The sequence below is a fragment of the Phallusia mammillata genome, chromosome 2 (assembly GCF_965637545.1).
Source record: "Phallusia mammillata chromosome 2, kaPhaMamm4.hap1.1, whole genome shotgun sequence".
Taxonomy (NCBI): domain Eukaryota; kingdom Metazoa; phylum Chordata; class Ascidiacea; order Phlebobranchia; family Ascidiidae; genus Phallusia; species Phallusia mammillata.
The window spans coordinates 14,822,976-14,844,632 of NC_137253.1; the positions used below are offsets into that span (position 1 = coordinate 14,822,976).

At 39.6% G+C, this 21,657-nt stretch overlaps 1 protein-coding gene across 2 annotated transcripts; it reads left to right on the forward strand.

Annotated features, from left to right (window-relative positions):
• Window positions 1-5,179: 5,179 nt before the first annotated feature.
• Window positions 5,180-8,124, forward strand: LOC145213976 (uncharacterized). Of its 2 annotated transcripts, none has more exons than XM_080082395.1 (4): window positions 5,180-5,605; window positions 5,823-6,499; window positions 6,858-6,988; window positions 7,549-8,124. In XM_080082395.1, the coding sequence occupies exons 1-4, from the start codon at window positions 5,373-5,375 to the stop codon at window positions 7,798-7,800; spliced, it is 1,293 nt and encodes a 430-aa protein (XP_079938521.1). In that variant the 5' UTR covers window positions 5,180-5,372; the 3' UTR covers window positions 7,801-8,124. The 2 variants fall into 2 exon arrangements, with proteins under 2 accessions (XP_079938521.1, XP_079938520.1); XM_080082394.1 differs by having other exon boundaries at window positions 5,181-5,605; window positions 6,855-6,988.
• Window positions 8,125-21,657: the final 13,533 nt, after the last annotated feature.

Consider the following 21,657-nt stretch of genomic DNA (forward strand, 5'->3'; position numbering starts at 1 on the left):
TAAGAACCACTGCTCTAATCAGTTAAGACAATTACTTTTATTTTTTTTTTAGGCATCCTTCTTGGGATCTCTTTTAATGGTTAAAGAATCTCAGTTATATACATGGATGCAAGGTTCAACAATCAATATTTAGAATGCATCCCATTTCTAAGGCATACAAAATGGGTTGTGACAGGTAAAAAATACTTTAATTTTACAAAATACCATATTTTACAAACCAAATGTCAAGGCAACATTAAACAGTACAAGAGTAGTCTGCAGTGCTTGTTACTTAGCATTAACTGGGAAAAGTTTGAAAAAGAGGTAAAACTACAATTGAAATAAGCAATACACAAAAGTTACGGATTATAGAAATATTTTAGCAATTTAAGTTTCCAATCAACATAAACTTGTTTTGTAAAAACATTTCATTTGCATGCCATTCAATTCTAACGAACTATTTTCTGGCCGAATAATTGGTCTCAGCCTAACTATTTATTACAGTTTCGGTTAACTTTTCATGAGTAACACTAAAAGAAGAAAAACGGGAAATGTTTCTTTTTTATTAACATATTGATTTTACTCAAATTGTTTGTTTGTTTTTCTTTTTTTTTCTTCCCAAAGTTTGTCCAACTCGTTTTGCCATCAAATGTTTGATGGATTTGGGTGAAATCTACACAGATGGTAGATATGGTTATGTAGATGTGCATCCCACTTTGTTTTTGTTGATAACCCCAGTATTTACCTCGCTAGCCCCCTAAAATGGGTATTTTTCCCCAAAGTTTGTCCGACTCGTTTTGCCATCAAATGTTTGATGGATGTGGCTGAAACTTATACAGATGGTAGATATAGTTATGTAGATGTGCATCCCACTTTGTTTTTCTTGATAACCCCAGTATATACCCCACTAGCCCCCTAAAATGGGTGAGTTTTTTAAACAGTGTGAGAATTGGCTGAAATTTGGATAGCTTGTAGAGTATGCCATTTATGGGTGTCAATTGTTGTGTTCAACCCTGTAGCCCTAACATTTACCCTACAGAGCCCCCAAAGTGTAAAATGTATTTGTATGTTACTGGGCACCACAAACGAAAGATTTCTGTGGCGCAATAGTGTTACAAGGGCAACCAGTTGTATGTTACTCGTTTGCGACTTTGTGGGTTGCTTGGTGGATGTTTTTGTGTGGGCTTGTTAACAGCCCTATGACATCAGAAACATTCCCAGTTCTCAAAACACCTCTAGTGGTCGAAATTTTAAACTTTGGCGAATTGGGCTGAAATTTTGCAGTACTATTGATTGCATCATAGAGGTTTCATATATTTTTAGTTTGTGTGTCGGACCACATTAGTTACCCCACTAGCCCCCTAAAATGGGTGAGTTTATTAAACAGTGTCTGGATTGGCTAAAATTTAGGTAGCATGTGGAGTGGACTATGCTATTTGTAGGTTTCGATTGATGTGTTTTACCTTGTAGCCCCAACTCAACTAGCCCCCTAAAATAAATGAAATTTTCAACTTTGCATGTGTGGGGACCCATGAGTTTCTGCCTGCACAAACGACTATGGTTATAAAAGACGATGGCTAATAGTAATATGGGACCCAATACAAAATAAGCATAGGAAATATATTTATGTTTTAAAATAGGTTATGGTGTAAATGCAACAACAAAATGTGCTAAGCCACCCTTCTAGTTTCTATTAATGTTTTTAACGAATTAGAACGGCATAAAAAGCAAATAAAGAAGCATTTCCCGTTTTTCTGCTTTTTTGTATTTTGAAATCTTATGAAACAAGAAATTTCACTCTTTTCCTGTTTTCTGCAATTATTTTTTCCCTCTTTTAGTAAACATAAATTTCCCTTTTTTCTGCCTTTTCTTTCTTTTCTGCTTTTAGTGTTGATTTCCTGCTTTTCCCACTTTTCTGTTTTTCTTCTTTTAGTGTTACCCACTTTTCACATATAACAGACGCTTATTATTTCGAAGTGCTACAACTGCAAGTCAGAACGAAAGTTCTTCAAAATACGTTAATTCGCAAAACCGCGAAACATAACGAAGTAAATATTTCAACCGTCCCTCGGTCGGTTAACCCCGATACGGGTCAGCAGTTTGTTGGAGATATTTTGTTTTTTCAGGGAACCCAGAAAAAAAACAAGTTTGATATTACATGATTCGCTTAATAAAATCATTTGAGAGAAAATTTAGATCTAAAGGTATCTATCTTTAAAAAAATATAGACCAAGTTTTCACACAAAATAGCGCACGTGATATGGAACTTCCTGTTGTTTTTACATCGGTATACGCAGACGCTTGACTCGCGTGTTGGTTGATTCTTTCGCATACGTTGGAAAATACAATTTTACCATTTTTTTGGACCGACTGTTAAGGTTGTAATTTCACATGTATCCAGTGGTGGGATTCAAATTTTTTTGTCAACCGGTTCTATCACAAAGGTCATATTTTTCAGCCAGTTTTGTTACAAAAAGTCCGTTGACCGTAACCAGTAATGCTAACCCGTTCGCTTATCTCATAAAATTTCGTGAGACGGTTCTATAGAACCGGTGCGAACCGGCTGAATCCCATCACTGCATGTATCCACTTGTGCTTTAATTTGCATCTCCATCTCCCTTGTTATCAGTGAAAGCTAGATGTTTTGGGCATAGTTAGTAAGTATTAAAGTGAATATCATTGTCAGTTTAAGTTGTGCTTAAAATGAACCTTGGGCCATTTGGGGCAATTATATGTCCTGTTGCTTGTCAAAGCAGTGAATATCGATTGGTAAAGTTAACAACAGGCATTGTAGACTTAGCGCGTCTGGTAGCGTTTTCACTTAAGTTATTTCAAATCGCGTCTAAAGTCAATAAACACGCATCATTATCATTTTAGGGCTGTGTCGTGCCAGGGTCTTAGTGCACAGAAAGCCATTGTGTTGTCCTCTCAACACAAATTGAATGAAGTTTGGCACTGACAAAGACGCGACCTGAAAATATCTTTACTAATAAAACGTGAAAGTCTATTCGTCGTCGCTTCTCTTGAGCATGGAACATGCCATTATTACCGCCCGCGAAGACATAACGATTTCCTTGAGAGTGAGTCTAACCAATAAGCTAGTTTGGATTTGTAGTTCTAGCAACTCGACTGATCGTAATACCAACAGCTGCTGGGTCAGTTTAGGCGTGGATTAAACCGTGCGCGATATCTCGAGTGTTGTATGACGATTTTGCGATGTAAGCTTATGACGAGAGCATGGTCGTGTCGTCGCAAACATGGAAATGGGCGCATCAAACAGTTTTTTTTACCGTTTGTTCATTTCCTTGTTTCAATCCCAGTTGAGAGAGATAGTGAGTGAATTCAGTCGTGTAAAATGTTTTTGGTGATTTTCCCCAAATAAATAAAAGTTAAATTTGTGAAGAATTAGCATGCTACTATTGGTGCAAAAGTAATGCTCTGCCTTATAGACAGTGTTAGGAATATACTGCGTACAGATAGCATCAAATCAAGGACCGACAAGTATGTGTGTGGGCAGGCTAGTGGATTCAATATTGCCTTGCCGAAGAAGATAGTGCTTACTACTTAGCATGCACATTTAGCGGGAACTGCTGATAACGTATATGCACACAAGATAGAATAAGACAGAAAGCGTCAATCGTTATATTGCAACACTGGTTAGAGTCAGGCACAATAATATGATTGGGAAAAACTAACAACCCAGGGCGGCCAGCAGTAACGTGTATTTTAGTATAGTTTGGTCAGTTAAAAGTATTAGTAATAAAACTTTCGCAAAGGTTTGCCAGCTTGTACGCCCTCGACAAACTTAAACAACCTGCGTACAAATCGGCGTCTTGTCAGAAGAGGCCCAGGTGACCACAACAAAAGAACTATCGGTTAATATGTAACAGTTGGAGAGGAATATGACGACTTTAATGCGCGGACTTGCGTTCGTATTGCTTGGGAAATAAATCTGGTTGCTCGAAATTCCTGACATACAAAGCGGTCATTACCAGACTGTTTGGCCGGGGTAGCCTTTTGAATGATTTATGTGTTTGGCGAGTAACCGTTAACTTTTAGATTCATTATTTACTTTGGTAGGTCAAATAAAGATTCTCAGATCAAACATGGGAAAAACCTATTGTACAGAATATAACGGCTGTTACTAATTGCTTTTTACAATCAATAGCTAATTGACGAAAAGTCGAGTATGTTGTCCGTGTAAGGTACATATAGATACATTATTCAGTTTGCTTTGCGCAAGAACAGTAAGTGTGGGGTTTAGGCCCAGTATGTGATTACCTGGACCAACACTCAATGTGCGATAAATTGGCAGATTTCATAATTCGTAAACAAAGCAAAAGCTCTCGCTCTTTAGTTATGACAGGTGGTCGTTTCCAAAAATAGCTGTTTAACGTTAAATCTTTACAAGGTTGTGAGAAGAAAAGAATAACATAAAGGTCTATTATTGTGACACAGTGGAGAGCAAACACACATGGCAATTATATCAAATGGGGTGCCTTGCTCGAGACTGACTCAATGTGTCTGGTCAGTTCATAAAAGCCGCCTTTATATGCACAATATTTTGTTTGTGTTTTGTTAGTTTTGCGTAGCGAATACCACAATGGTAAATAAATGGACCTTTAGCACGCTTCTAGTATGTTCAGTAGGACAGATTTTATGGCGCATAAGTTATACCTTGGCATGGTGATATGTCGCTTTGCTAATCGGCATGGAAATCCACGAACAAATAATAGCGTGGCGCCCACAGCAACTGAGTAAACATGTCGACAAGATGAAATGTGGTCCAACACGACCAGTAATAAGCCAAAACATACAATACTGGTGGAAATTAAATTCTCTACTCTGCTGCTAAGGGGTGTTTGTATTTCCTTGCAAGTGAAAGTGGAAGTCAAGATTCTTGCTATGGTGTTCTGAATTCGCTAATTAATATAAAGGCATTGAGTTTTATACTGGCAGGGTTAATTTCCAATATCAACTATGATGGAATTAATAGCAACGATGGAAAGTTAACTAACTTTTAAAATAATCTTCGTTTTAAAAATGACATTTTGTGCATCTGTAAAGTTATTTTCAGAAAGGTATAAGCTTATTAATAAAATCGAGCTGTGCCTTTCACGATGTAAAGGTTTTCGAAAGACATATATTTCAGTAAAAAAAGTATTTTTGCTGTTAAAAAGCTGTATCATCAGTCTGTTTTTGATTTACTTCTGTAGAATCAATTTTAGCGAAAATAGTGCCATGAAGAAACCAGTGTTTTTCCCAACAGGCATTTCTTAAATTTAAGCGATCTAGTCGTAAAATGTAACTCTAGGTTTTCAGTAACCTCTTATTACTGGCATAAGAAGCTCACACTCATAGCACATTGCCGCAAACTTTCTTTTGCATACGAAATGTCGGGTATGGCCAAGCAGGGTCGCGTTATTTACCAGACTGACCAATGCCTTATTTCGGCGGATGGAGACAGAACGCCCCGTATCGATGAGATGGAGGGCAGGGATGCGAAAACAATGAGAATTAACATTAAGATGGTGATCCGTTGTCCCAGCGCTTCCAATGACATTGAACCAGGCTTTGTAGCGCCACCAAGCAGTCCAGCGGAAAAATTATCCCCAGACACACAAAGGTAACCGATTTGTTCAATACACCTGCATTTTTATCGGTATTTGTTTAGCTGCTAAACTTTAGCACAATGTGGAATGTTTTTGCCCTTATTAAAAAAATAAACAATTGATATTGCGTTTTTAAAATGTTGTATTTATTTGAAAGTACAACAACATAGCGTATAACAGGATTCGTACAAAACGAGAATCGACTTTGCCCATTTCCATTTTTTCTATCAGAAGTCCGCCAACACTGGATGAAGCGAACTCCAAAACTTCATCTGACATTGTGCATTTTGAGCAAACAGACAAATATTCTACGATACGTGATGAACCACATGACGGCCTGAGCTCTCACATTAAAACCCAGTCTGCACCTCCGGGCACGCGCGCAGCATTCGGAAAACCTTCTGAAAACAATGACCGCAGAACACTATCAACCAAAAGACCTCCTAACTACGTTTGGGGATTCACCCGGCAGCCCCGCAACAGTCTCGCCAGAAGCAAGGTTGTGGTACGCCCGTTTTCCGAGCGCCGTAGAACGGCCGAAAACGTCTATTGCTTTACCTGTAGGCGTACATCAAACACCAGCAGACACTTATCAGGTGGCGGTCCTGAGATGGGATTCTTTAAGGGAAAACCCCCGTTAACGCCATTCACAAGACTCGGCTGCTATCGCTCGCAGTTGAAATCAACCTTTTTTAAGTTTCCTGGCCGTCCGGGGTCTAACGAAGATGCTGGTGAGTCAACACACGACAGTGACGGAGAAATTCCTCGACCACCTCACACTTCTCTACCTCCTCCAAGCGGCAGTTCTGGTAACTCGTATCGGAGAGGAAACTACAAAGTAAAGCAAAGAACTGTGTCGGAAGTAATTGCCGAAAAGTTAAACTTAAAAGAAGACAACTCAAGCCAAGGTAATGTTGCATTCTTTAGCATATTAAAAAACAGCCGTTTGCAAACAATCTTTGCCGACCAGAATGTTTTTTGTTGCACCACAAAACATGGCGAAGCACAGTTGTAAACGGTCTTGAAATTGGAGCCCGAACCCGGTCCGAATCCGAATCCGGCCTGACTTACAACTCTGAACCGAAGCGGCAAATAAAATTAGATTGTAACGACGAGCAGTGTCACGATTAAACAGATAAAAAAATAAAAACAAAATTTGAATCGCTAACCGGCTATTGACTGTGCATGCCTTTTTAGAATCAATATGTCAAATTTCCCCTGTGCTTTCCTTGGTTTACAACTCCAACATTGTTTTTTAAACAGCAGAACCGTTGCCTCCGGATCCTGGAGAAAAAGGCATTGTAGAAAGTCGGGTCCCAAACGGCAAAGATTATTCATATTTCTTTGTCAAGCGCAATGGACTGGTAAAAGGATGGGTTTCAAATGAACAAGCGAAGGTATTGATACTCTGTGTCAGATTCGTAATGAGCTATAAATTTAATCTATTGTGCTGATGTATGATAAATTAAAGCATTTATGCTTGAAGGACCAGTTTGTTTGTCTCCTACAGACGTTGGTTACTGCGGTCCTCCTTAATATTCCTCTTCTTTCCTGTATGATTATTCAGACCAGGGCTTCTGAATCATTTTAGCTCACGACCCCCCCCCCCCCAACGTATCAAAAACTTTCGCGAGCTGCTATAGCATGACGGGTGTGTGGGTGGCGAGTGAAATCTGAAATTATGATTGTACTGTGTTCAACATTTACGACCCGCTGCACTTACTGAAAAAGAACGACTTGGTGGACAGAAACCGCACTAATAATACGGCTGTAAAAATGTTGTGCACTTGATGTCCTCAGCACGTACTTTGTTTGCTTTGGTTATACGGCTTGTAAACCACAATAAAACTGCGATTTGGCAAACCAAACAAAAATATTTAAAACAAGAACATCTAAAACAAATCTAAAATTCGTTTAAGAGCTTCAGTGGACCTTAAACTTTGAAATGGTTGTCTAGGAAACGAAGTCAAGCACAGAACCAACAAACAGTATTATAAACTCCACCAGCGTTGAAAACAAACCTCTACCGCCTTTCCGAAGAAATCTACAGTCAAATCGTGTACCCGCTAGATGGCGTGCGTTCACCACCACGTCTTCGCAATTTCGTCGACAGGAAAGTCGAAACACTGACGTAGCAACTGAAAATAAACGTTATTTGCCGAAGAGAGTAACTCTCACGCCCTTTCAGAAGCGCAGATATTGCATTTGATGCCACAATATGTTTGTTGTGTCGACGTTCATGGTGTGCATGTTGCAACTACCATCTGGTCGACACCGTAAACTGAAGAGACCAAACTTTGTGTTGGATTTAGACACAAACAAGAGATGCTGGTCAAGACTCACATTTGAAATTTGATGATAAGCTTTTTTGGAAACTCACCTAAATTCTGACCATATCTAATTGTGTTACATTTTCAAAGCGTTGTTTCGAGATGTACTTTGTGCATTGCGATAAACTGAGCGCTATTTTAATACATGAATGTTTGTTTTTTAAATGCATGTTGGAATTAACAACGTTTGTGTTGTAAAATGATTGAATGTTGAAGTTTTCCAGTAACCAATTACCTTGAAACAACCGGAAAAGTAGGCGCTTTGTTATCACCAGTTTATCGTAAACTGCCATCTCCCGCCTGGAGTTCATACAACCGCTTATGACATCTTAACCCGCCACATAGCGTAACGGGGTTCAAGCGAGGAGGATAACGTTGGCGAAAGACGGAATTACCTGGTGTCACCTGTGCAGTCTAATCCTCGACCTGTTAGCAGCAACTGACATTGCGCTTTTATTTAGCTCTTTTAACAAGATACCTGAAGTGAGCATTAGTTTCAAGGGAGCCGCATATGGTACGCTTGGGCTTTTTGTTAGCTGAGATGGTGTTTGTAGTTTGAGCACTTGAACTTGGCTCCTTTGCTTGACATCAAGTCGATGAGCCAATTCCTGTTCTCCGACATAACTACAAAGGAAACGTACGTTCTACCGACTTGGGAAGTGGCGCCTTTAGGTTGGATTTATTTGCGAAGAAGATTCTACTTGAACCTTTACCTGAAATTTAGTTAGGGAAGGCCACGTTTTTCCGCATGTGACAACATTCATAAATGTATTGCCAGAAGTGTATCAGGATTTAAAAAGTAGGTAAACTAAAATGTTAATGCGTTTCTCAACTTTTTTGTATTTTTAATGTAACACAACTTTATCTGCTTACCTCGAACATTTTTCTTATTGTGATTGTTTTGGTAAAACCGAAGCAAAAAAACAGTGGATCGTCAACTATCCTTATCCACAGTGTTTGTTTTATGCCTGTGAAAACATAAATGCCCCGCACAGAAAAAGGTGGGACAATCCACCGCCCACAAACGGCAAATCGCCCAAGCGCCAACAAAACAATTCTTTATTGCCACAAAAAACAAGGCCTTGCTTTAAGCGGCAGACGAGATGTCTATTAGCGGTGCGCCGTCGATAAAAGGGGATCTAAGCAGACTCCAAAGTGGCGCTGACAGGTATGTGTGCGGGAAAGACGTGCTGTTGAAAAAGGTAAACGCGTTCAACGCCAAGACGCCACATCACATATAGACGCACAAGGGCATTGAGAACCTGAGAAAACATTCAGGAGTGAAGATGATCAATAGCTCGGTAAACAGTAGCTGACGCGACGACACGCTAATGGCCCCCCCATAATGTCCCTGTTTAGGCGGCGTGTGACGTCACAGCCCCGCGTTGTCGTATGTCGCTTGTTGGGTCGCGCGAAAAGTGTCGCGAATTCAAAGCGCCCGATGTCACTCAAGGGACGGTTGAGCGGGACACAATGGCCCAATCGGTTCCGGGTTGCCGAGCCCCAACGCCCAACGCGGGTGACCTATTATAAGGCGTTGAATCGTTGCTGTGCGACAACTGGGCAGCAGGTAGCGGCCATTTTGATGGTGAAACTGTTGTGAGAAAAAAGTTTTTAGAATTAAAAACATAAATTCTTATAAACCTAATAATTCAAAACTTGACAATTTCCTTACATGTATTGCTGCGTATCGTTATGGATAAATGAAAATAAGCCTTAGTGCCAGACTATGTAAATTTAAATATATTTCTCAATCTATAAATCGTATCTTTCAAGCATTTTTTGAACACAGTAAATTCAACGAAATTCAAAAGGGAAAATTTTGACCATGCTTTTTACGTTTCACTTTTGGGCTTAAAATGAACAGTGGCAACAAACGGAGCTTAGCGAAAACCATGGTACGATAACAGATCAGATTAGCACAAGTTTTATCATTCAAGATACAAGGTTCACTGGACACGTAACAATAAAGCCACGGTATGAGCCGCAAAATAGAAACAGACCAAACGGACTTTGCCAAAAACAAACCAAAGTAAAAAAGCTTCGGGATCGAGCCGCGCCGCGTAAAACGGCGCCCTGTCAATCAACCTTGACTCTGCCCTCGCCCGTCGCTGCGCTATTTGCATGACTTATCAACTTTTCATGGGAATTGATTTCGAAGCGCCTCCGCAGTGTGTGCGCGGTCCCCATTCGAGCCCCAGAAACGTGATGGTCATGGGGGTGACGCGGCGACCCACACCTCATCGCCAAGTTCAAAACTGGGCCGATTAACACAGACAAGACTGAGTGCTTACGGGTTTGGGGTAAAAACTGTTTACAGATGGAGATTAATTTCGCTTTTAAATGCCCAAGCATATGCCGCATTTTGGTGTGTTCAAATATTGATCAACGGTGAGGCCAAATTTGAAACTTTAACTTTCCGCATCGATTGGTACAATTCTGCATGATATACTGTATCACATTGGAATCTTTGCATTACGGCGTTCACTTATCGCAAAACCCATTTCGCCGCCTTTAATTCAAGCAACTTAAGCTTCGAATCGTGGTCCTGCGGTGACTGGGTGAGGTCCACCGTAAACAACCATTTAATGATGGAAGCTTTCCCATGGCCCCAGCCCAACAATCATGACCCCGCTCGCAAGTTGTCAGAACCCCTAATGCGTCCGCTTCCTTTCCGGATACGTCCGTCCTATAGCAGTTCTATTCCCCCATGGACGACTGCAGTTTCAAATCAGCGACCCTAACGGTGCATTGTAAGCAGCTGAGCCCGGAAGAACCGCAATAGGAAACAACCACTCAAACGTAGCTTAAATTAGATCGACAAGTGATCCCGTTTGATGTCACGGTCAAGTGGTAAAGAGACGACTTAACCAATCAGCGCTCAGGGTGGAACACAAACTAAAGTCTTTGCGTCATTACAATTGGGACAGAGTAGATGCTTAATGCAAAAGCGGAATCGAAATCTGGGTTCGTGTTTTTAGCGCTTTTTTGTTTGATCAGTATGTTTTGTTTTGATTGGAAATGGCGAAGCTCTTTGATGGGTAACAGATCCCACGCGAAACGACAGGCTTTGTTAAGACATGCACCTGCCCGCGTTAAAATAAACTTCAGATTGAATGTCACAATGAGAAATAACGGAAATGCGCTTTTACGATGAGATGCGTTTCAAGTTGTTTATTTGTTGTGGCACAAAACGGAAAATTTTGTGTTGCAATTGGCAGTACAAAAAATAGAAACATTTGTAATATTGCACGTTTAACCTAAATAAAGTAGACATGGTATGGCACAAAATGAACATATTCTTTTTGTGAACTTGCTGTGTAGTGATGTCAGGGATTAATATTAACAAATACTTAAAAGTACAGAAACAGTCCACTAATTTGCTACGGACTTCTCGGTGCCCTCGTTACTCACTCTTGACTTTTGTGCTGTACACAGTGCTTGTGCGGTGTTGTTGTCCAAAACAAGCGAAAATGAAGACCCTCAAATTACGCTGGACCGAAATTTTTCGACACAGATTTGCGTGCCAGTATGGCCTCGAACTTGCTTGCTGATGTCGTTAAACCTGGCGGTGTGTGGCCGCCATCAGGTATCATGTTCCCGAGACCCACCGACCGTCGCGCAGCTGCAGGCAATAAGCGGCATTGAATAAACAGAGATGGGTTAACTAGGCTTCTCCTCCGGGCAAGAATGTCGTAATTAACTGTTGTGGTGGTTTTAAAACCCCAAAGCTTCTGTGTTCAGCCTAGCAATTTTGTACGTGGAAACTTTGTACTCTCCCTGGCTCTTGTTTGTTGCACGCAACAGGTTGTCCGCGCACCAAGTTCAAGTACAGGCACACAGTAATTTAGCGAGTAAATAATGTCATTGCTATATCAAAAGATGCTAGGCTATGGCGACCACCTCTTCAACGACTTTACCAAGTGAAGCATGCAAGTCCCACTCAGGGCGGCAAAAAGTAAGTCAAGCGCTTAATAGACTTGCCTGGGGCTTGGGGCTCTATGCGACCGCAGACTTGTAACCGGACACCTTGCATTCCGTAGCGTCAATCACCTTTGACCTGTAGGCCAGGAAAAACAAAAGCACCAGTCCGCCCTGTCCGGATGCAAGAAGGCAGGCTGAAGAGACTTATCGCTTGGTCACCACAGTAGGATCAAGTTCAAATGCTATTCACCGATACCGACCTAAAGACACGTTTTTGTCACAAATTTTTCAACAGCTGTCATTAGCGGGAGTTTTTTGTCTTTCTTATGTGACCGTAACAAATGAGCATTAACATATATTTCCCACACTCAATGTGCATCATGATTATTCATGATACTTTCATTATAAATTACATTATGATACGTAATGTTAGCAACACCTTTACAAGAACATATTTTGGTGGCCTCCATTACCACGATTCTAAACAAGATGCTTGACCAGTACATCGGTCATAAAGCTGCATGGTCATTATCTCCAGACGGCCAGGCGGCACAGGTCAGACGAATGCCTGCACGAACTGGACAACGGCACAGGTCAAGTCCATGCAGTGGCGCTGACAGGCAGCCAGCCAAAAAGTCGCCATCCGTCAGAAATGTGATACCAGCAAGGATCGGAAATGCACACCAATTACCTGTTGCCGCTGAAGGCAGGTCAATACAGACGGCCATTGCGTTACAAATTGTATTCATTCTTTACAACTTAGCAGTTAAGGAGAACCTAGTCCTGACTGACCCAAGTTATTTGACCACACATCAACTAATTTAATCCGATGTACAACTAAAATGAGCCTGCATGTCGTCATGCTATAGCAGTGGTTCTCAAACTTTCTCATTATTTTTTCCAAACACCATTATATTGAGGGCTCGCGGTCCTTAGCTGAAATGAGTTTTTTTAGCAAAACGAAAGTTGATTTGCAGAATTTTAGCCGGTAATTTCGCATAACATTGATCCAAAAACAGTTTGTGACATCACAAACAAGATAAAAAACATTACGATTGTGCGCGAACAATTTCTTTTTTGTCAGTTGTCACGCAATAAAGGTTATTGTTTAGCAATCGAAATAGTCGATCTTCCATTTTACTTATACTTACACTTATTCAGTGGCACAAACTGACGCCCAATAAGATTATAGAATTACTTTAACCTTTCCGCGGTCTCCGCAAAATTGCTTTATGGACCCCTAAAGGACCGCGGACCCCAGAGAACCCATGCGCTATAGGCTTGTAAGGCATCGTTTAAGAACTCAGTAATAATGTTTTTTATACTGTATACTGCTCCTGTGAATTCTGAGCCCAGTAGCTGTAAACATTTTCTCCTTTCGAAAAATCCGATCATCATCTGGTCTTACCGCAGAAACCAGAAAACGAGAAACATATACACCCAGCTGAATCCAAGTAGATCAACGAGAACGCATAATAACTTGATCCAAGGAGCCAGCTGATAAAGAACCATGCCTAAGCAGTCCTCTCTATTGGCGCCACTACAAAACAAGAGATAAGTGCTTGTAACTGTAAACGCTGAACATGAAAAGAAACGGAATCGGCCAAAAAGCTACGTTTTTCAAGTTAAAACTTTGATTTGATACAGGTTGGAATTTTGTTGATATGTGATCGTTAAACAGTATTTAGTTCGTTGAACTTCCCTTTCCCCTGTACTATGAATGCTTTATGTGTGTTTCAAATTTTTTTCGCAAATTTTCGTTTTGCGACATACTGTTTTGCGCATACAACCTACTTTCCAAATGACACATTTTCCAATTACATGTATTTCTGTGGTGTCATTTTGAACGAAAGGTACTGGGCACACTTGCGGGGCACTTAAAACCTAAGACATGAAATTTTGAACTTGGGGGCTTCTTGAAAACGATCTTAAGTGCTATTGTAGTGTCGACTCGCACTTAGGCGCGTGTCTTGAACGAGATTAGGTCTCAGCATTTCTATGCAGCCACATCCAAATTTAACCGACAGGCATTGTGACGTAACAATGGTACAAGTAGAACTATTTGTTGCTACGTTGAAGGTTGCTGGTTTTGTGATGTTTCACTTTAAACCTTAAACAAGGCAGCAATGACAGTGTGAAGTGACATGTAGCATACGAACTGGGTAGTTGTTAGGGAAAGTTAGCTGCTGTTTAATTACAATCCTGAGAGGAATGAATGGACGCAATAAAGGTATTGCTTTTGGTAATGTTAAAAAACGTTTTGAAGCATTTTTGATGCGCCTCATTTGCGATTCCACGAAGTGGAGTTTTTATGGGTGGCTGCGCTTAAACAGTTTTGAAGGAACAACAGAATATATTTTAACCGAGTTTTTTTCTTTTAAAAAATGCGACAGAATTGTTCTAACTCTAACACTCGTCTCTCTTGAGTGTGTTTTTACTGTTTTCCTGTGTTTTACGACATGAAGAGTACGGCTTTAACTTTTAAATCTATTAATTACACAATTATCTGTAAAATAGTTTAACTGTAATACGCACAATATGAAATAGGAGTAATAGTACAAGAGCGCGTACAAGGCATACGTTTTTAAACCTAGGTTTGTTAGGTCTAAATGTTATTTCTAAACACATTTGTTATTTCTGAACACAAACACTTTTGCTTTGACTTTTGGACATAGGCTATGGTTTCAAAATATTTCTCCAAAAATAAAATTTCTCCATAAATAGACTTTCATTTTAAAAATAAACTCGGTGTTAAAAGATAACAAAGATGCAGAGTCAACAGGCGATTGTTGCAAAGATTTAAACCACACATCCCCTTAAATTGTGCTACATGCTCGTTACAGGAGTTACGCTGTTTTTTTATGGGTCACGTCCAAACATACATTGCCTCCACTCAAAGGATATTCATACCGCAAGTTTTAGGCGGTCGGATATTGCCTAAAAATAACTCAAATTTTTGGCAGTTGAGTAAGAGACAATAATTGCATGTAAGCATTGCTGTCACAACAAGCCACTTAGCTGGTCATTTTGTCCATACCCCAGCGTGGACACCTGTTGTTTTTTCGCACATGAAGTGATGGTTTTGATGGGCAGAAGTTTTGTAACAACAGTTTGCAAGGCGCCAGTAAAGGTAAGCGAGGAGCGAGAGCTATTTTTAGCAACGCAACTCCCGATCCGACTGCTGTTTGGCAAATTAAGTCCCGTGCAAATAAACAAGCTACATGCTCGCGTGCCCAAGCTTGATTGAGGCTTATCAGCGGGAAGTAACCTTGCAAAAACTTGCCGCCCGACGACCTTTTCACCTTTTCTGGGATGCTGCTTTCTCACGCACAATACAGCGTGGTACTTGCACAATGCCGCCCAAGGTAAATGTCAACGGCGCATTGAGATTTTTGCACTTCGGTTAAAGGTATGCGGCAAAAGGAATTTGTACATCGAGAAAGCTGTCTGCCAGATAAAACACGCGTTTTTGTGAACAATAATACAACTACGATTTTTGCGATGGCTCAATTGAAGATGAAGTTGCTAAACGTAACATCGTTTTATTAAAAAAATGTTTTACGAAATTGCTGTAAAATTAACAAAACAAAAGCATAGCAAATCGGGGTTCAATTTGTAAAACACTTGAAACAAATAAATTTTGATTTTTTAATAAAAAATATTTCTAAAACTAGTCATTTTTTGTGCCGTACAGATATTACTACAACTTTTCAGGGGAGTTGCGCTACTGAAGTACCCTGCGTTGATTACTAAAAATATAAAAAAATAGCAGCGATTTTATTTTGATTTAATCTGAGCGCTGCATACTTCCACCTTTATTTCTCTTTACATCCATCCAGTTGCGAACAAAAGTCAATCTTGAGGTTCTTGTCAAAATATTTGTTTTGTGAAACGCCAAGCTGCATGGCTTTGACCTAAAACCCAGTAAGTGACATATTTTGCAATGTCGCCCTTTGCTGGATGAAAGACGAAAATGATCGCTTTACATAAGGTGTATTTGGATTTTGTGCCACCGATAACATATAAAAGGTTATAAGATGCAAAAACAACACTCCTGCGTTTTACATAAAAATATCCAAATGCAGCCACAGATGTTCAAACAAAAATGCATTGTTTTTGAAATGGGTATACTATTTGGGATTAATAAAAACGATACATCAACTAATAAAACCAATGCAATGAACCGAAGATCATGTAGATTTCCAAGAACTGCAGAGCCGAGAAACCATAAAAGTTATCAAAATTGAATCAAGTTGTAGGAATTGATTTGTAAGCTGTAACTGGGACAAAACCTCCGACCCGTTAAAGTGATTTTCGTTTAAGCCCAAACCAATCCCCGATGCATTGTCGATAGATCGAAGGTTGACGCCTGAAATCGGTCATTGTGTTGGTGCTGATCAGTCGCCGATACATGCTATGTGGCATTTGAGGTTACGGCAACAAGCCGCTCAGTTGTCTTGCTATTGAGCGCGTTACGTTTTATCGCGATGAACTAATGGCAAAGCACAGTTGGGTGGCAAACTGGTGCAAACCGAAAAGCGCATTAGGCGTCGATAACCAACAGTTGCCAATTGCTTGTAAGCGATCTTCATCGGATCCGCGCCAGTAAAAAGGCGTTAAAATCACGACAGGCGACAGTTGCACTTTTAATTCGCATCACGCCCATCACCTCCTCACCCGACGACATTAACATGTCGCGACCAGTCCCCTATGTTCCTTAATCATTGCCTTCGATGCTCCGCAGTGCAGTTAATAATTCAGGAGAGTGCCTGTTTGATAAATGATCTGACTCGCCACAAAAACACGGTAGTCGTTAAGTTAAAGGCAGAAATTCGGACTTTTCTGACACCTAGAAACCCGACTTTTAATACCTCACGATGTTTGGATATTCCTGTTGTCAAAATTCACTTTTGGAGTGCTCCATTTTACTCATCGCAATGTGTTTTAGTCGGACAGAAATCAATGCTGTTTTGAACTGTTTTGAAATCAGTAGCACCTTGTTGACAACTTGAGCATTTTAGCGTCAGTGTGGGGTGAGATGGAGGCTTAGTGACTAATTACTTGGCTGAAATAGACCATTTCGTTTGGAGACAACAATGGCATTTTGAAAAAAAAAACGCAATAATAAAACTGTTTAAAACCTGAGTTGGTAATTCAAACGTGAAATAAACTAACTAAAGTAAAATTTCCGATTTGGTATTTTTTGACTAAAATCAGCAAAAAAATAATTTACAAATATACCAATAACGCAAAACTATTATAGTTTTTTTATGTGCCTTTTATTCCTTTTTTGTGGAAGGAGAATTTTTTTTCACAAACCCCTGAATAACTGTGTGGGCCTGCAAAAACACGTAGACATACACACGCACCAGCATGATAGTATAATGAATAAAATAGGGACACAAATATTTTTGGGTTTCTATATAAACGTGTATTACACAAACACATTTATGGCGATGTTCATTTCATGTTATAATTTTGCCTAGTCGATCACGCTGACAGACTGCTAGAAATTGTCCGTTTGTACTCCATCATAACAGATAGGCAAAAAAATCGTTTTGTAAATTCATGTTGAACTTGAGTTTTATTTTTTACATTTTTTTCCTTTAGGCTTAACAAAGAAAAGCTTGCGTGCAGATCATGTAGCATATGTGCAAAATTTGTACTCTAATAAGTCAAACCTGATAACTCTGAACCGAAGGTCAAATCCTATGCGAATTGAAATCTGTGACATTTAGGCGAAATTTGCCTGAATCTGATTTTGAGTCGTTTGTCAAACTCAGCTGTTGATCTGTTGCAACCGATAACGTTCGAAGTGTGTTGAAGCGGTAAAACACTGGGGTTTACTAATGACTGAACCTGGCATGTAAGTTTGCTTTACAAATTTGGTACATGTGCAAACGCACAAATGTTAAGACAATATGAAAAAATTAACGCAGATAATTTATGTATTCCAAACAAAAATTAGTAACAAATTTATCGGTAATATATCTGGCCATGCGCCAACTTTTTTTAGAACATAACTGTTGCGTTATTGTTTCGTGATTCATGATTCATTTAAGTTCAAAAGTAGCTCGCCACAACTGCTGTTTGCATTGTATTATAGGTAACGAACATTTTGCAGCATCTTGTGGAAACACTGACATGCGTTAAACAAACACCAACTTTTCTTGAAACTTAAAGATGGAAGCCCTGTTATTTTCGTACCAAAGATTTAGTTGTTGTTTTTTTATTGTAAAGCCACTAAAGCCTCGGTCAGATTCTGACACGTTTTCGTCGTGATTTCAATTGCAGTCGATCAGAAACACCAGTGGTTTCAATTTTTTCTCTTTTTAAATCGATCCCAATAGTTTTTTCGAGTGTAAGAGGGTTGACATTTGCCTATTGCTGGCCAGCATAAAAAAGAAATAAGGCGACGACCCAATGGGATATTTATTAAAACATACAAGTTTATGGTGCCACAATCTGTTGCCGATATAGAACAGAAGGAATCCTCCACAAGACTTTAGGTCATCAAGATCTGATATTCCGACAGCTAAAAATGACACTCAATTTGTTTGTTATTCGACAAATAAACGATAACATCAAAGAAATACGTGGCAGTTAGCGTAACCAAATCATCTATTGACTCAGCTATAACCGTTGTCAGTGTCGCGATTTTCATGCCTATCGTCAACCATAAAGACACATTTACCAAACCAGTTTATTTTGAATGTGATTCATGGGCACTGAGCGTTCAGACAACCTGCCAGTCACAACAACTTTCGTGCCAGGCTATTATTATACATATATATTAGACTATGATGGACAAGGTGTTCCCGGCTACCAGTTGCTTGTTAAAGTTATGCCAATGCTACACAATCATTAGTGAGATTTGCCGGACAGGTCGTTACAAGTGCCACAGCAAAGGCTCGGCTTTTTCGACTAGCGCATCGTTTGCTACTCGAGCGCCTCTTCGGTCGGCCCCAGGTCGCTTGTCACGCGACGGCGTTTCTTTGCAGAAAGAAGAAGCGCCCAGCGGTTAGAAGTGCAATGCGATGGCGAGCAGACAAACTTGGGCCGCACACCGTCAGGCATGCACTTGAGCGTCAACCGAACGGAACTGGTCGAGCGCAGCTGAAGCGTCCAGACTCGAGTTCGCGCATACTCGCCCGGCCGCCTCTTGCGTTTAGCCAGATAACAAAAGGACAAGAGTGACTGACCAGTGCCCTCTGCCACTTGGCTTAGGCTCCAGACACAGACAAGAAGCACAGCGCAGCTTAAAACCATTGATTATAGTTTTACCATAGATGGCAGCGCGCTGAGCGTAACTGTGTAAATTGTCACATTCGCAATGCAACTTGCCGATACATTGAGAAGATACACTAAACCGTATTGCAGAGCAGATAGAAAATGTGAGTCCGTTTGTTTTTAATGCGTTCGGTTATATTTTTAAGGGTTGTGTGACTGTGTTGTGCTTTTTTTAATTGTGTACGTTGTAAAATTTGGAGCATTATTAACGACAATTGCACATTTTGCGCTTCAAAACACATAAGTCAGTATTTTTCTAAGGCAATAAAACTAGAAAAAGATAAATAATTGGTTGTAATAGTGCGTGTTTTGCAAGCTTTTCGTTCTCAGATTGGTTTTACTCTATAGCACAACAAAATGTAAACACTTTAGTTGAAAACCATTTTTCCGTTTTGCTTGCGGAATTACGAAACGTTTTGCTGACACAAATGAATTTGAAGACTCAAAGTTCAGAAACAGTGTCCAAACGCATGATTTAAGCGTTATAACAAATTTTAATGGATAGAAAGCAAAATATTTCTTTTGGTAAAAGACTTAATAAAACGACCAACATACGACATTAATACGTTAATCAAATGTAGCCATAGTCGTATGAACGGAGAATCTCCGTATAGGCGACTGTTATTTTAAGAAGATATATTTGGGCACTCTGGAAAATACCAAAGATAGGAACTCGCGACCGCAAGGTTGCATGCAAAGATTGGTGCGTATGTTGGTCCATGCTGTAAGCTGCCTGGCTTTCTTTGTTTAAAACCACATGGCATTGTGTTGTCGTCAGCAAAGCGTCGGTTACGGCGGCTTTTCAAAAAACATTGATTGGGCCGCACGATGTCGAACATTGGCTGGAAACTCTGTCGGTTTGCGGGCCCCGTTTTAACGCTACAATAGCGTGCAAAATTTCGCCAAGCCGCAAACATTTGCTTGCTATTGGATCGGGAGCATTCTGCATCATTGTCAAAGGCACTCAATGTATACAAATATATAGTCTTGCTCAGGTCGGCCGTGTTGCGTCTAGGGCGGCATGTGGCTTCGTGACTCGCGGTCAGGGGTTTCTGGCCAGCATTGTGCGTCTTTGCGGCCAGATATCAGATTCCTGCAAGTTGCATTCAGATGCGTATCGCGAGGACAGGTCTGCTATACCAGGTTAAGTCTCTAATTGCTTTACAAGCGAGACGGCACAATTTGATATTTAACGTCGCTCCGATCGAACGCAAAGTTTGTTGAAACAAAACAAAAAAATGTAATTGTTTTGCATTTAAAATGTTTAACAAAAACCAAACTTTTTTATGTATTTTCTACGTTCAAAATGCAGTGTTACTTGTTAGAATGAATGGAAAGTGTTTTTGAGGAATTGCGCACGATAACCACACATTTTGGTGTACCAAACAAACTTTTTAAGTTTTTTGCTGAGAATAGGAATACGTTTTTTTTAATTGTGTTGTTTATTATGCAGTTGTGATATATCATGTCTCAATTCTAAGCATTAGTATGTATGCATGATAAATAGTAGAAATTATACTCTGTGCATGAATGTGCATGAAAGCGTGCTATAAAGACTTGCTTGTCAGTTTACATTTGGAAAACCTTGTGTGGATTATTTTTATTTTGTTTTTATGTTTTTCATAAAACCTAATTGTCGATCGTGGTGATATTAGCGGAAGGGGAGTTTAAATAACAAATGTTAAATTTGTTTCAAATAAAGTTATGCACAAAAATAATTGTTGTTACGTCACGATTTAAATAACACAAAAATAATTTTCTTTACATTTTAAAAAAATACCTAAGAGGCACAACATACAGCATAAATATTAAACGAGCACCTCTTACACCAAGAATTGTTGCAAAAATAAAACAACCGAACTTTCCGTAGGCCTACATCTTTGTCAACTTATTATGAATTTAATACAGTTAAGTAATGGTTAAAGATATGACAAATACCACAAAAACGATCCACACGAACACAGGTGTCATGGTCGGGCAAATAATAAAGTAAAATCTGAAACTCGATATCAAAGGGATTTTGAACCTTTCTCGTAAAATACATCAAACCTTGTGGGTGCCTAAAAGTCAAATTTTAAAACGATCATAAACGCCTTATATAAGTGTACTTCATTGTACTTCTAAATTTATTGAGCCTGTCCGTGTAACGTTCTGGTAGGTCAATAACTGTACAATTTAACCGACGCAATAGGACTCTAGTTGAAATATTCAAGCATAAATTCACATTATCAAAAATAGCCAAGAGATGAATTGGATCAAAACCCGTTGATATAATTTTTTTTTATTATCATTTATAAATTTGATTTTCACAAAAACAATTGTGCAACGTAATTTTGTTTCCGTGTCCAAAAAGCGCATTGCGAATGCATTTCAGTCCTAATAACTACACATTTATTTAACTACATGCTTGTCAGTAAGCAATATTGCCTAGTCATAACTTATAAGTTACAGGGGCAAAAATTTTTTAATGGCATCTGTGGTACAAAGGTCGTTGCAAATTAAACACTTTAGGTGCTTGCTAT